The 15,306-nt window shown below is 35.5% G+C and overlaps 5 protein-coding genes across 5 annotated transcripts; 3 read left to right on the top strand and 2 right to left on the bottom strand.

Annotated features, from left to right (window-relative positions):
- Nucleotides 1–163: 163 nt before the first annotated feature.
- LOC124638772 (60S ribosomal protein L13a) lies at nucleotides 164–2,567 on the bottom strand. The gene is made up of 6 exons (XM_047175867.1): nucleotides 2,427–2,567; nucleotides 1,938–2,068; nucleotides 1,466–1,575; nucleotides 1,033–1,178; nucleotides 508–630; nucleotides 164–290 (listed from the first exon to the last, which is right to left on the bottom strand). The coding sequence occupies exons 1-6, from the start codon at nucleotides 2,445–2,447 to the stop codon at nucleotides 207–209; spliced, it is 615 nt and encodes a 204-aa protein (XP_047031823.1). The 5' UTR covers nucleotides 2,448–2,567; the 3' UTR covers nucleotides 164–206.
- Nucleotides 2,568–5,392: 2,825 nt separating this feature from the next.
- LOC124638852 (group XIIA secretory phospholipase A2) lies at nucleotides 5,393–6,933 on the top strand. The gene is made up of 3 exons (XM_047175974.1): nucleotides 5,393–5,785; nucleotides 5,856–6,101; nucleotides 6,329–6,933. Exons 1-3 carry the CDS (start codon nucleotides 5,554–5,556, stop codon nucleotides 6,472–6,474), a joined length of 624 nt encoding a protein of 207 aa, XP_047031930.1. The 5' UTR covers nucleotides 5,393–5,553; the 3' UTR covers nucleotides 6,475–6,933.
- LOC124638853 (myotrophin-like) lies at nucleotides 6,926–8,550 on the bottom strand. The gene is made up of 4 exons (XM_047175975.1): nucleotides 8,376–8,550; nucleotides 7,887–7,997; nucleotides 7,724–7,807; nucleotides 6,926–7,433 (listed from the first exon to the last, which is right to left on the bottom strand). The coding sequence occupies exons 1-4, from the start codon at nucleotides 8,442–8,444 to the stop codon at nucleotides 7,347–7,349; spliced, it is 351 nt and encodes a 116-aa protein (XP_047031931.1). The 5' UTR covers nucleotides 8,445–8,550; the 3' UTR covers nucleotides 6,926–7,346.
- Nucleotides 8,551–8,759: 209 nt separating this feature from the next.
- Nucleotides 8,760–12,841, top strand: LOC124638850 (serendipity locus protein alpha-like). Its single transcript, XM_047175973.1, has 9 exons — nucleotides 8,760–8,938; nucleotides 9,014–9,205; nucleotides 9,651–9,902; nucleotides 10,080–10,199; nucleotides 10,394–10,787; nucleotides 10,954–11,135; nucleotides 11,291–11,483; nucleotides 11,577–12,266; nucleotides 12,348–12,841. The coding sequence occupies exons 1-9, from the start codon at nucleotides 8,870–8,872 to the stop codon at nucleotides 12,686–12,688; spliced, it is 2,433 nt and encodes an 810-aa protein (XP_047031929.1). The 5' UTR covers nucleotides 8,760–8,869; the 3' UTR covers nucleotides 12,689–12,841.
- Nucleotides 12,842–13,635: 794 nt separating this feature from the next.
- LOC124639122 lies at nucleotides 13,636–14,968 on the top strand. Its single transcript, XM_047176352.1, has 4 exons — nucleotides 13,636–13,665; nucleotides 13,739–13,790; nucleotides 13,971–14,077; nucleotides 14,455–14,968. The coding sequence occupies exons 1-4, from the start codon at nucleotides 13,636–13,638 to the stop codon at nucleotides 14,893–14,895; spliced, it is 630 nt and encodes a 209-aa protein (XP_047032308.1). The 3' UTR covers nucleotides 14,896–14,968.
- The last annotated feature ends 338 nt before the right edge of the window (nucleotides 14,969–15,306 follow it).

Below are 15,306 nucleotides of genomic sequence, written 5' to 3'. Positions count from 1 at the left end.
GCGCTACTACCGCTGGATGGATTTTGAAGAAATTTTGCAGTAATAAGTTTTTGGTTAACGAAACCTAAATTACAAATATGTATTTACTCTGTGGACGACTGCAGTATTTTCCTAGGGCCAAATGCGAAACCACGGGAAATATCTAGCTTAAAATAAAATACAGTTTTGGGCAACCAAAGGTTTATTATATTTAGATTTTCTTAATCCTAATTGTATCCATAGGATTGGATGACTGCGGTGAACGGCGCTGTCGTCTTCGCAACCTTCTCGCCGGATTCCTTCGTGATCCTCTGTAAAAACATTAGTGGTTACAAATCTGACTGAAGAAATACTTTTGAATAAGAATTATTAAAATTTTGACTCAGTTAAGTGGGCTTTTCATTTGTTATCAAATAATGTAGGTAAGAATGTAATCATCATAAAAAATATGTCTACAATATCAAATAGTTGGATATGAATGTCTAGATAGGGCAAGATGGTATGTAGTCAGGTTATTGTGGTACCAACCTTCAGCTTCTTCTCATAGGCCATCAATTTGACAGACTTAACCTTCCTCTTGTTCTCAAGCTTGCGGACAACGTCACGGTATTTCCAGCCGACTTCGTGGGACAAGCGGCCAACGTGACAGTACTAGAAATAACATTCAAAAAATTTATCCTAAATCTGTACATTTTTGGAGATTTTGAGTGGGGAAAGCAGTAAATCTCAGATAAAAATAAAGTTGCAACATGGTTATTCAGTCGCAAATTACCCAAATGAAACATCATAGTAAAAGTAACTTAGAACAATTTGACAGACTATATTTATTATAAGTAGTGTTGTTTAGTTTTGTTCAAAATACTCAAAAAGTTTTAAACCAAAACTTTATCAAAACTCCACAAGTTCTTTGTTTCAAATTATCTACCAATTTTGTCCACAGTCCAATATTAATGGTTTAGATATTTTCTGTCATTAGTTCAGAAGACCTAATCAATGTTTTGGAAGATGTTATATTTATGTTTTAATGAAGTAAAGTTGACAAAGGCGACATACCTTGCGGCCAGGCTTCAAGCAGAAGACTCTGAGAGCGGCAGGCACAACCACGCGACGGCGGTTGTCGTATGGCGGTGGGCAACCGTCGTACGCACGGAGCCTTCTCAGCGCGCTTTTTCCACGCTCAGTCTTGTGTGGAATCATGCCTGAAAGACAAACCTGCTTTGTAAACATTGCAAATGTGTGTAAATGTAACAAAATTTGTGATAGAATGCTTCATACATGATATTCTTATCATAAACATCAAATAATGTAGGTAAAATTAGTAATAATCATTTAGCAGGGTCATTGCTCATACAAATGGAAGAAAAAGTTACTGGTTATACAGTTTTGTCCACTATGTTTAACTTACTTATTTTGAAACTGCAATACATCGCAGAAATTGAATATTTACCAGATAATTTTATGGTTAAAGATAAGATAAATAGCTTACCTCTGACAGTCTTCCACAGGATCTTGGAGGGTGCTCTGAAGTGGAAAGGTCCACGAGCGGGGTTCACATTGCACCTCTTACGAAGGAATGACATGAACTTCAATTTGTTCCTGCAATTAATACACATTGTTGAAAGTCATTCACTTTCAAACTTATATTTTGCTGTCAGGGTAGTAGTATCAGAAAACTTTAGAGTAACAACATCTATTTCTCAATATTCAGTCGCAAATTACCCAAGTAAGACATCATTTAAGATCTCATGTCTGCAAAACACTTAATTTTTTTGTATAAACGTGGTATTTTAAAAAAAATATGAAAAAGTAACAACTACCAGAGTGTTGTTCCTAAACACATTTACGGTATTAATATCACCACAATTTAATAGCGAGGAAAATAGGGGTTAGAATTTCTAGATTTACTTGACAACAAGTTAAACAAAGAGATTATAGAGCAGATAAAAAATACTTCTTACCTGAAGAAGTTACCAGAGATGTTGATCTGCTCACATCGCACGACCACGACTTTGTTACCTTCCAACAGGACCTTAGCAATGACTGCGGCCAGGCGGCCGAGCAGATGGCCACGGCCATCGATCACTATGGCCTGGAACACAAGTATCCACACTGGTTACAAACTGCCGCTGACGTACCGTATAACCTCAAAATGAAGTACATTATTTGCAATCCAGACGGCTTTGGAACATGATTTTAGCAGGTTTGAACTCAGATTTTTTAGCAAAAGAATAAATACGAACAGTTCCAGGTAATGTTATCCAGCAACAAATGCTAAACACGAGAAAGCACGTGTGAATCGTGTGATGCATGGGCAGTGCATGTTGTTAATTTTTGTAACACAGTTGAAACTGATAAAATTAAAGAATAAAGTGCACATTGCATCTTGAAATTAGTTATTTGGTTCACTTGAATGTATTTAAGTTGATTTTCATATTTTTTCTTCTCACCTTATTGCTAAAGCCCGTCATTTTCACGACAACAAAACGGAAAAGGATAACTTTTTAAAACAATATGGCTACCGGATATTCACCAAAGACAATTGTGATGCAACAGTAAAAATTAGATTGGCACATTTAGTCGATTAACTAAATGCAATAAATCTTTATTTTTTATCACGAAATAAAAAGTATTGTTAGAAAAGGCTTCTTGAGTTAAGAGCAAAAAAGGTATAAGATTCCTGCAATATCTTATCAACAAAAATATGTGCAGAGGTATAATGTTATTATAAAACTTTGCAATGGCGTTGCAGTTACGATAAAATATTTTTGCTGGTTGTTTACCGTTTTAAACAATGAGGAGCATTAAAACAACATTATTATATCAATAATCAATGAATGTTATTATGTTATTATACGTCGTCAGTTCAATCGCGACGTGTCAGGAACGCATTCTCTGAATGGCCGAACTATATAAGTTAGGAGCGCACTTGACGGAACTGCACCGCAGCGGAATAAGTATACACGGAATATAAGCCCGGCCGCAGACATCCGGTTTCCGGATACGGTTTCCTGATCAGGAATTCGGATTCGGAAACCGAAATGCTCTTTTTCATACAAAATGTTCACAACAGCGCGCACGTTCTTACTTTTTCCGGACGGAAAAAAACCTGACATTCGGTTTAAAATTTTCTCCGTGCGTTTGGGTACTCAGAACGGAATAAAACCTAATGACGTAATTCCGAACGCAGCGCTCGCGAACAATTTGGTTCGACCGCCGCACACATACGGAAATTTTTCATTCTGAATCAAGGTAGCCCTGTTCCGAATGGACGTGTATCAGAGCATCCAGAGCCCGCCTGTGAATTGCATTTTATATATGTTTTATTTTTGTATTAAATATTATTGAAAAAAAATCCTGTTTATTTAACAATTAACAAACGTACACATAATTTACATAAATAAACACCTAAAATAATGTGATTTTTTTATTTATCTTGTACTTGTCTTCTATGCCTTTATGAAGTTCATCAAAGGATTTCATGGACTTTCTATAATACTTAAATAATTCCTCTGGGTACAGTTTGGCAAAAAAGAGTCTGACGCGGTGACAGTTGGAACTAAAAATCAAATCAAATAAAAATTGTTAACATCGTTAATACTGGACATTGAAGTGTCCAAGGGACATCGCCTACTTAGGATTGAATATCTCCAAAAATAACAAATATCAAAATCTGTGAGTCGTAGTATTCCGGGTTGCCACAGGTGCGATAGTGCTGACCTCATTTACTCCACACTCTTTTTTGCCAAGCTGTATGCTGGTAATTTAGTTCTTTTAACATAGAATTGGCTTTCGGATAATCTTTGAGCATTCGACGGGTGTACAGCTTGGCAAAAAAGAGTCTGACGCGGTGACAGTTGGAACTAAAAATCAAAATCAAATAAAAATTGTTAACATCGTTAATACTGGACATTGAAGTGTCCAAGGGACATCGCCTACTTAGGATTGAATATCTCTAAAAATAACAAATATCAAAATCTGTGAGTCGTAGTATTCCGGGTTGCCACAGGTGCGATACTGCTGATCTCATTTATTCCACACTCTTTTTTGCCAAGCTGTACTCAGTAACATCGTTTCCTCTTTTTCTTGTTTAGCGCCAGTAAAAGTGCAACAGCAATCAATTCGTCATAGTCTATGATGTCGTGCCTTCAATATGGTTCCTCTTTACGTACTGGCCATGTAAATTCCGAATGAAAAAAACCGAATGTGTGCACTAGTGACACGGAATCCCGAATCCGAATTCCGGATCAGGAAACCCTTATCCGGCAACCGGATGTCTGCGGCCGGGCTAGGGACACGGTATCGAAGCAAAAGTATCGATACCGTACTCATGAGTAGAATCGATAACAAAGTATCGTACTCATTAAAGTATCGAAACAAAAGTATCGATACTTCAAGGTATCGAGTACTTTTTTAGATCATTTGCTAGGTCAATATCAGTCAGTAAATAATGTCAGTTTTAGTTCAGTTCAGCAGGACATAAAAAACAAATGCTATTGGTACACTTTAATAGAAAAATATAAAATGGAATGAATGAAACAAATCGAAAATGTAGCAAAAGGAAACAATATTAAGTTATTTGAGGTATACTAAAAACTAGCAGTGTCCCACTGTTTCACCCGCGTAGTAGATTAAAGATCCCATTCCTCCTCCGTAGTCACTTAAAAATAGAAGTTTGTTGAGCCTTTTTGGAGATAAGCGGTTTCGATTTTTTGTGATGGTACTTGCTGCTTTAGAAAATAATCGTTCTGAAGGTACTGACGTCGCAGGGATTGATATTATATTCATTCTCGTGCCAATTATATAATTTTGGGAATACTACTTTCATATCTTCCCATTGTTTTAAGGGATCTACTGAAAGTGGCGAAACCTGTGCCGATAAGTAGTAGCTTAATTCATCCTTCATTTCAGGCTGTGATGAAGATGAAGAACTTGCTTTATTATTTTGTTTTTTAGTGTCTGCCAACTTCTTATGGTGGCTCCAGAAATCAAACGTCAAATTTTCAACGAGTGAGCTAGAAGGCGCTTTAAATATAAATATATATAATAAATTCTTCATTCGATACGATACCTGGGAAAAAGTACTTATTGAGTAAAAGTATCGAATGTAAAGTATCGAGTACAAAAGTATCGGTATCGAACTGGAATGTACTCGATACCACAAAGCATCGATACTTTTTTCGTGTCCCTAGGCCGGGCTAATAAGTATATAAATACGATACCTACATTATGTTAAAGGATATTCAACATAGTTATATTCACATCGCATTATTTATTGAATGCAGATCGGAATATCGGATACTTCGGGTTGGTGGAAAAACGCATGAAAAAGTAATCGAAGACTCAGGAATCAGAAGAAAAACTACATTATAGGACATCATGTTTTTGTTAATTTATTATTTTATCTATGATTTGAGATTTCAAACAATGACGTTTTTGACATTGTTTTGATCGTAATCCAAGAATATCCCATGATATAAATATTACGTGTACTCTAAGCACTGGGTAAAAAAGATACTGAATGCTCTAACTGAAAATGTTTATATTTCTTAAAAGCTCGTCAATAATTTGTTAAACATGGAGATTCCATATAGAAAGATTGCGATTTACGTATTGACATTCGTAGCCTATGCTTACACTGGCATGGGCTCGAGTATGTTACGAAACTTAAAAGATGCAGTTTTATCGGCTGAGTCTGTGTTTGGAGACATGTTTAAGAATGCTATTACTGTAGCCGAGAAGTTCAGATCTCTTCATGAAGTCTTCGACGCAGCTGTGGAAGAGAACTGCATATTTAGTTGCCCTGAAGGTATAACACCGCCATTCAATAAACCATTGCACATCATTGCGACATATTCTTTATTTAAATTATATTTCAGGATCGAAACCAGTTCGCAACAGAAACCACATTCCTTCTTCTGATGGCTGTGGTTCCCTTGGCTTTGAAATTGCATCAGAATACTTGCCGCTTGAAGAAATGACGAAATGTTGTGATTCACATGATATCTGCTACGATACTTGTAACAGTGGGAAAGAGGCTTGTGATCTTGAGTTCAAAAGGTGCCTCTACAACTACTGTGATAGTTACAAGTCGGTAAATGTAGCTGGAGATACAATTACAAAAGGTATGAACAAAAATTGTACAATTATTTTAATTTATTTATTGCAGAGCCTTTACCTAGCCTTTTCCCAACCTTATTGCAAAGCGTTACACACTAAACACCATCATGATAATGAAAATATAAAATAGATAATCTTTTGATATCTTTTCCTTGCATCATATTGAGTAATTTTTCAGTATCATCATCATATCAGTTGAAACATTATGTACAACTGTATTGTTTCATTACAGGTTGCAAAGGAGCAGCAAAATTACTATTCACTGGCACTCTAACACTTGGTTGTAAGTCCTATTTGGATGCACAGAAAAACGCATGCTATTGTCCACCAGTAAAAAATAATAAATATAAGAAATACCCAGGAAATGGAGACTTATAATCAGGCTTCTTTTTTGCTGTTTGATTGTCCTTAGTTTACCAAAGAATGTGGCTAAAAGCTTTTGTGATATATATTTATTCAAATTTTATTTAAAAGTCTTTGAATAGGACTCCAACTAGAATATGTAGTTCTCACCAAATTCAATGGGTCTGAAACTAAATGTATTGCACATGTATGCAATATGGACAGCATCTCCTCCACCCACAGATATCAAAATATTCCACACAACTTGTGCAATGTTCCATGACAGAAAAAAGTTTGGTGAGAACTGTATTAAGAATAATGTTGAATTGGATTAATTTTAATAAATTTCAAAAGATGGTTGGCAACATGTGTCATAAGTCAGGTCCTTATTATGAAGTAGGTATTAAAATTAGTATTAAGTGTAATATCAAAGTGATTTAACATGTACTTTGTTTATACCTTTTTTATATGAAAAAATAAAAGTTGGTTTGTTTATATCAGTTTATTATTTTAGCGATAAAAATTACATCTTATTTGTTGGAATTATACCTTAATATTAAATAATTTATTCACTAAATTTAGATTATGGGGCTTCTTACAAATCTCATGCAAGCACTGGAAGGATGAGCTAGCCATCACATATCAGGTGATTGCTACTTACCTCCTTAAGGGAGGTTCAGGCCTTCATAGATACACACACTACTAAATGGACGCATAATCAAATACATATTTTATAATTCAATATGTTGAGCGTATAAAAATAATTCATTACAATGTAAATAAATGCTTGTAAAAATATTTTATAGTGGATTAATAATTTTATTGTTTGATCTTAGTGATTTTACCTTAGCATCAAAACATAAATCTGAGCGATTGCTTGTTGCACTTCTGACGTGACAGATTTAATTCTATGTTAGGAGTTCTTTGATTTCATCTTTTTCTGCAGCATCGATGTATGGTGTTCCATCTGGGGTTTTTCCATTTTTAGATGCACCCTGAAAAGTTACAAACACGTTTTATTGGTGAGACTTGCTATATTCAAGGACAATCTGATTAAAAAGAATACAGCATTGTTCATGAGTCATAAGTCACATTGTTATCTGTCTTTATTGCTAGAACAATTTCAGGTGAACATTACAATGATATTCAAATAAAAACTCTAGTTACTGTTATTTGATTTCAAGTGTTTAATGCATGAAATTATGTTTTTGCCTCAGCTGTGAAATTGCAAGTCATGCATATTCATGATGCATGTGAAAAAGCACCATTCACTGTTCTTACTTACATTTTTGAGTAATGTCTTGACACAGTCTGTATGACCTTCCCAAATAGCTGCTAACAGTACAGAGATGCCATGTTTGTCCAACATCTGGAATTCAAAGATGACAATCAGAACAAATTTTCTAGAACAGTTGTATGTATTCTTAAATAAATGAATTCCTACTTACATTAGGGTCTGCTCCCTTGTCCAGCAGGTAGTTGAGAACAGCTGTTTGACCATAATCTGCAGCATAGTGAAGAGGTACTCTCCCATCAATTAATGCATTGACATCAATTTTCTGAAATGATAATTTTATACATTTAAATTGTGCAGGTAAGTTTCTTTGAAGGGGACAAGGGTTGTGAATGTTTATTTATATGATAATAGTAGCTTTGTATGAGTTTGTGCCCGCATTGACGTAAACCTGAATCTATTACATATAATTATTAAAAGGAATAGCTAAATATTTAATTGAAGTTCTAATTCACATTCACAGTAAACGACAAGTATTTGAGAAAGGAAATTGTATGGTTTTTTGATTACGTGAAACGCTTTTCTTTAATATTGACGAAATTAAACTTGAATTTAATGAGAAACATTGCTTTCTCTTGCCAACAACTGACTCTTCACGTCGAAAAGAACTGGCCTTTGTATACTAGTGTAGCGCAACACTTACCTTGTTTTCTACTATGTCTTTTACTTGGTCAATATCGCCATTCTTAATTCCCCAAACTAATTCACTCATTGTTGCGTACTTTCTAAATCCTTGTTTAAGCAAAATTGTCTGGATTTATTCCGGAATCGAAACAACAATGGATGGCGTTCTTTGACATGCATGACATGTGTCAAAGTTGAATAAGGATGCACCAAAATTAACTGTGGCAAAGTAATGAAACTTGTAGAAAGAAAGTAAAATGTTTATATAGCAAGAATAAATTCTCACTATGAATTCTAAACCTATAATAATATAGTGTAATAAAAACAAATTATTTTGTCCGAGAATTATCTTAACACCAGCTCTGCAATGGCAACTTGACATGAGTCAATGTCAAAGCTGTCAATATAAAGTTCAATGAACTGCGAATCGTTGCTCTTGAAATCTTGAAATACTGGGATAATAACGTATAATGCTATTTGAATTTCTTAAATATTGTTGATAACACGTAAATTATGGAGGAAAGTTTTGGTGATTTAGCTTTAGTACCCGAAGACGCTCGTGCTGCTACGAAACATATATTGGTGAATATCGACTTTTGTGACATAATTTGAATAATCATGTTTTGTGAATTATTTAAACCTTAAAACCACTTTCAGACCTTGATACTCGACAAAATTCATCCTCTAACACTGCGTTTACGTCATAAACTATCGTTATTTGAGGATAATGAGGAGGATATAGCTAAAGTTCGTGAAGTCTACACATTATGCTCAAGTCAAATAAATAAATGTTTGATCAGTTTATTTGACGTCTTCAAAGTGGAATTTCGCCATCAAACGCTGTTGCAGGTATTGCTTTTTACCTTTAAACATTTAATTAACTCAGATTTTGAGGATTTTTAATAATAAGTACATGACATATTCACCACATATAGGGCTGCCATCCGTCCGGGTTTCCCCAGATTTGTCCTCGTTTGGAGGCCGTCCGGGGGCCGTCCGGGCGGGGTTTCAAGAAGTGTCCGGGGAAAACCCGGACACTTTTCATGTAAGGAAGCACCTCATTGAATTTAAGTATATGTTAATAGTAAATGGATTACAAATTAGGTATTATTTTGTTTAAAAAAATGGTATTCGTTCGGGGAAAAATGCGATTTACGCCAAATGTCCGGGTTTTTTTAGTGTTTGTCCGGGTTTGGTGAAATTCGAGATGGCAGCCCTAACCACATAGCTATTTCTCTATAAAATTCTTGTCTTAATCACAAAAAAATCTATAATATTCTTGTTTGAATTTCAGGAAAGCCGTCAGTATGCTGTTGAAAGATTATCATGGTGCATCAACAAGTTAACGTCCATAGAGAATTACCTAGAGAAGTCATCATTCTCTTCTCAGACCAGTGACAGCACAAATGACTCCTTCAACATTACTACTATGTATTTTGTCAACTGGATTGACCATACATTTGAGGTTCTTGGCAAACTTGGCAATGCTATCTATAAGACTGATTATAAAGAGTCAGAAGAACTTTATGATCAGTGGAAGGACCAGGTAAGTGAAATGGATGAATTTTCACACAGCTGAGATAGGGGTGGATCCAGCTCCAAAAAAAGGTTGTTTGCACATCCGTCCGATGTGGCTTATAATTACTTCACTTTTAGAAAATTTAGTTAGGTGAGGGACTACATAGTAGTACATAAATTGAATCAAGTATTATTATATTTGCAGATGGTTGAATGTGTGAGTGAGTTGCATGTGTCAATTGATGAACTCCTATTGTCAGCAATGACACTGTGTCGGTACTGCCTAGCTGATGATCAACATATTGTGAGGGCACGCTGCCAAGTGGTATGTTTTCTTATAGTGCTTAATTTTTGGTGATTTCTCAATAAATGTGTAGATCATGTGTCATACAAGGAATACTGGCTTCAATGCAATTCAATATGTCTTTTTCTTACTGTTGGGGTCTGCTACTATTTTAATTGAATGCAGCTGAGTATCATAATCTACTAAACAACTAAGTTGATATCATCTTTTTTCAGGTCCTCAGAGAAACAAAAGCATTGCTCAGTGAATTAATAGAGGGAGACCTCAGCTCAGCCGTAAAGGCAGCTCCAGAAACTCTAAAACTGCCAATAATGCCATCAAATGTCAATGTCCTAATTGATGTGCTGAAAGATGTTCTATATGCTCTAGAGACAAATACAAATACAGCCTTGTTAGCCTTGGTTGCACACTGTTTTACATACAACAAGTCCCCAGTTGATATACTTAAAGATCATTTCTACAATGATGCTAAAGGAACTTGCACATGCTTGGTCAAGAGTGAGAGTGAAGTAACAGAAAATTGTGCCTTCGTAAAGGATTTTGATATGTACAATGAGAGGTTGCTGCAAATTGGAAACTTTGCAGTTTCTTGCTCTTCTGATCAAAATAGTAAGTACCATTCCCAAAAGTTTTGATTCCAATTTGCTCTACTATAGAAGTTATAAAACCTCCATTAGTCATCCCTTTGTAATGCTTATAATTGCTGGAACATTTTAGCCACAACTTTTTTAAATATTACAGGATTATACATAACTTCTTTAACTATAATTTCCAGGGATCTTGTCACTACGCAGTGGCTTGGCCAGTTTAGAAGCCCTGGATCCACACTTGGTGCCAGCCTTAATGATGTCGCCCGAGAGCCACCATGCAACACTGCTGATCAACTCCTGGATGCATGAAGTTCAGGAAATTCGAGACAATGTGTTCTTGATTGTTGATCCCAGTGCTTTTGCTGAGGTAAATATTATAACAAAGGATATAGCATCATCATCATCTTCCTGTCTTTATACCAATTGTATTTTGGGTCAGCGCTGCATGTTTTCTTCATCAATTTCCTGTATTTTGCAATACGCATTCAATTATGATCTCATGTTGTTATTGGTTTGTTTCAGAAATCAAAACAAATGATGCATCAGAGATTGTTAGTGATATTGAAAGACAATTCTTACAACAATGGGGATGTGTGTGCAGTTATCAATATGGGATGCATGGTTTATGATTTTTTCCATGTTTATGACAAATGTGAGCCAGACGCTCTTGGACACCATGACAAACTATTGTTATTGTTGGCTGACTTAGATAAAGGTAATACTTAAACTACAAACCCTTAAATGTATCGTGTATTTTTTATCGTGTCTTTTTTTCACCTTATTAATGTTCATACTTGTAATGTTACAGTTCAAAAAGAATGTAAAATTGTAAGCAACTTGCTAAGCTCAGACATCGATTTTGTGTATGATGTAAAAATGCCCTATAAGAACAAGGAAGTATCTTTAGACCAACTTATAAAACGTCTGAAGCTTTTATACACACTGGTGAATAGAATCCATGGCTTGCACCACCCTAAGGATAATGATGACCAGTGGCTGGAGTGTGAAGGTGAAGAGGAACCGCAAATGGTTTACAAGAACGCAACACACACAATTGTAAAGAATTGTGATACGTACGTTCATTCACCTCGGAAGCGGGTCAACAATATGTCTAGAAGCGTATTTGGAAGGACCAATGTACGCTCTTCAACACGGAACTTTCCTTTATCAAAATTGACGAAGCGACTGAGGGGCAAAACAGGCAACGAGCTTAGTTTCTCCGTCCAATTGGACCGATTATTCAGTGCTGATGGTGATGAGAAAGACGTTTATAACGAAAACGCTTTTGTAAATAAGCCACTGGACAAAGCAAGAGACGCATCATTCTCAGTACTTTACAACTTCTCGCCGATAAGAAATCGACCGTCGCTGCGAAAGGCGGTTTTGAATAGACAATATAAGATACCTGTCTATAGAGATATTGAAGTCTATGGCGATAGCAATAAGACTTATGATAAAGAAGACCTTTTCGATGAAACTACAAGTTTACAAATCACAGGTAAAACTTTAATGAACTTGTTAAGGAGTAATGACACTAATTGCAAGAATGTGGCAATGTTAGTAACTTTTTTTGTTGCAGACATTTTGAATCAAATGAACGATATGCTATCTCATTCGATGCCGTATCAACCTGAATCGACGAACAACGTTGTAGCCAGTGGAAATAAAACTATGAACTACTACGAACCAAAAAATGTGTTAAGGATCGACGTAAACAACCAGAACGCTACAATGACTAAGCACGTTTGGAATATTCCCGTGAATTCTAGCATTGTAGACATGCCTTTAGTAGAAAATAGTGCTACAAACATGACTCATCATGAGCCGTCCATTGTAGATACTTTGGAAAGACTCCAGGACCTAAACTATGTAGTAAGCAAACTGAACAATTTGAAGTCACAGTTGGAAACTAGTTTCTAGTTAATGTTCAAATGCTATTTCTAATGACGTCTATTATAAGATTATCCGTCCAATATTATTAAGTTAATTTTTCATAACAATTTTATATTCAGTGTAAGATGTAACGGATTGTATCAAGATTATATAAATAAAGATTTTTATGTTTTTGTAAAATAAACTTGTTTAATTTCCATATCCCTTGTCAAAGATAGATCAAGGTTCCTAATTTTCAACACAAAATATGAATATAGGTACCTACACTAAATCTTGGTTTTCGACTCTGACATTATGAAAGTGTGAAAGTTCGGGAATGAGAAGGGGATAAAACAAACTATACAAAAGTAGCGAAATAAATACATTTTACCCTATTTTACCTCTTAGTTTACGGCATGGCATATAATACGTGGTCTTTTCCCTTACCGTAAAAAGAGCGTGGCTGTTTTGCATACATTCACTTTTTATGGTAATTGTTTTATAATTATTCAGCTTTTTGCCCTGTTATTAGTCGAGTGTAACGGCAGGAAAGTGGTGACTGCACGTGCGTGCGTTTTTTATTTCTTCGCCAATTAGTCGACAGATGTCACCCCTTCTCCTTGTTAGATAATCAGTTAAACTTATAAGTTTATAATTATTCCATTTTTTGTGGACTAAAAGTGTCGTCTAAGTAATCGCTGATGTAGCACTGATAAAACTAACTTCTGCAAGATTTTTCAACAGCTCACTAATTAGATTTAAGAGGGATTTTTTTCGATCGATCTGAATCGATGTTATCTTATATTTTTACATGCACTACCAGTACTTATATAGGTATTGAAAATCACGAATATATCTTCGGCGTGCATATTGGTACATTAACATAATTTATGCCACAGTATATAAGCGCGATCTATTTTACGTGCCTCACAAACTACTTGCTTCGGAGTTCGCGACAAACGTTCTTTTGGGATTTTACTGTTAACAATATAAATATGGGTTTAACTGTTATTTTAGGATTTTTGGTGAGTACCTATCCACTACTTGGTACCTACTACCTACTTATCAATACATCGTCAGCTGTAGTTGTAACTTCAGTTACTTTTATTTCAGGTAAACCTGATTCTTATCCAAGGAAGGCCTGAATTGGGTAAGTAGGTATTTTCAAAATCTAGTGCTTCGCGTTTTCTACTTAGTGCTTTGCGTTATGAAAGTAGGTACCAACTTATGAAAGTATTATTTATTTTATTTACCTATTTATTTTATTTATCATCTTCAGCATTGAAGTTATACCATATATACTTATTTTTATTCTTCCCATATATTTCAGGCCAGGTGCCCATTTTCCGTCCCGACAATTACACCCACTTCGACGTGTATGCCAGTGCACTCAGTAAAGCGCACTACAACCCTTGGGCTTGCGATTACAGGAGCGAGGTAATATAGTAGTGTTTTTGAAGCGTTGTCATGCGTGGGTATCACTCAGAATGTTGTTTGTCTTCTTTGATCAGTTAAAGCCGTTTGATCCCATAATCCTCAAGTAGCTTGTTGAAAAATTCTTTCATGTCTTTTTAAAGAAGCATTTTTCGTATGTGTATTATACTTGGTTACCTATTTAAAACACATATAATGTATAGAATTTAAACTGACACTTAGAGTAGCTCCTTTTAAAATAAAGGTTACTTCAAGGCTTAGTCCTAGGTCCTATTATATTGCATTACATTTAATATTCTCGTTTTATTTGTTTGTGTAAATTCTCTTTCTGAAGTAAGTAGGTATTGTTTACTTTAATTGATTATTATTTTGGTTTACAGCCTGGATATAAATGCCTCAGCTGCAGCAGCGCGCTTCACTGCTATCCCGGTAACTTCGCACTATTAGTTCAGTGCGCTGGGCTTTTCCCATTCTGCCGCAACGGTTATTGCTCGAGGTTCAAAACTGAAGGATGCCTTGAAGAAGCTGATCCTAATACTGCACATAGCCACACCAGTACAATGCCGCCTTACGTCCAAGTGTTTAATAAGGTTAACAAAACCACAGCTGGTCCTGAAAGCCAACAAGTAACGCAAACTGCAGTAGATAACTCTGAACAGCAAGTAGCTACGAATACAGTTGCCACTGAACTGAACAAACCGAACAAAATTAATGCTCCAAGCGTGACGTCAGCACATGCAAGCGAAACAGCGAACTCTTACAAGAAACCTAAGCGATATGTTCCATATTCATCAGATAGCGGCGAAGTGAACTGGTTATGAAGTACTTCGTCTATATCGAATTATGTATTTTAGAGTATTTATTATGTAACTTAATAAAGCATAATTTATTTTACTTAGATTTTATTTCAAGTCAGTTATTTCCTGCCGTTTACCGATTCGAAAGATGCTAGCTTTCCCTATTAGATATAGGTGCGTCTAAGCTTCGCAATTGCTATGTTAATTTATTTATACCTATTACTTTTCACTCGCGATTCCGGAGAACAACTTTCTCTACCCGGATGAAAAATAACTTATGAACGACTCCAGATCTCTTTGCCAAATGTCATTCAAACACTGATTGTGTGGTGTGTGAGGATGTGGCAGATCAAAAAAATTGGAAAGCTGTATAAAAAAACGAGCAACTAAAAATTTTCTGCCATACTATCGTCGAGGGGTTATTTAAATCATATA

The sequence above is a fragment of the Helicoverpa zea genome, chromosome 18 (assembly GCF_022581195.2).
Source record: "Helicoverpa zea isolate HzStark_Cry1AcR chromosome 18, ilHelZeax1.1, whole genome shotgun sequence".
NCBI lineage: Eukaryota > Metazoa > Arthropoda > Insecta > Lepidoptera > Noctuidae > Helicoverpa > Helicoverpa zea.
The sequence above is the reverse complement of the archived record's forward strand: the minus strand, read 5'-3'. Positions and strand labels throughout refer to the sequence as shown.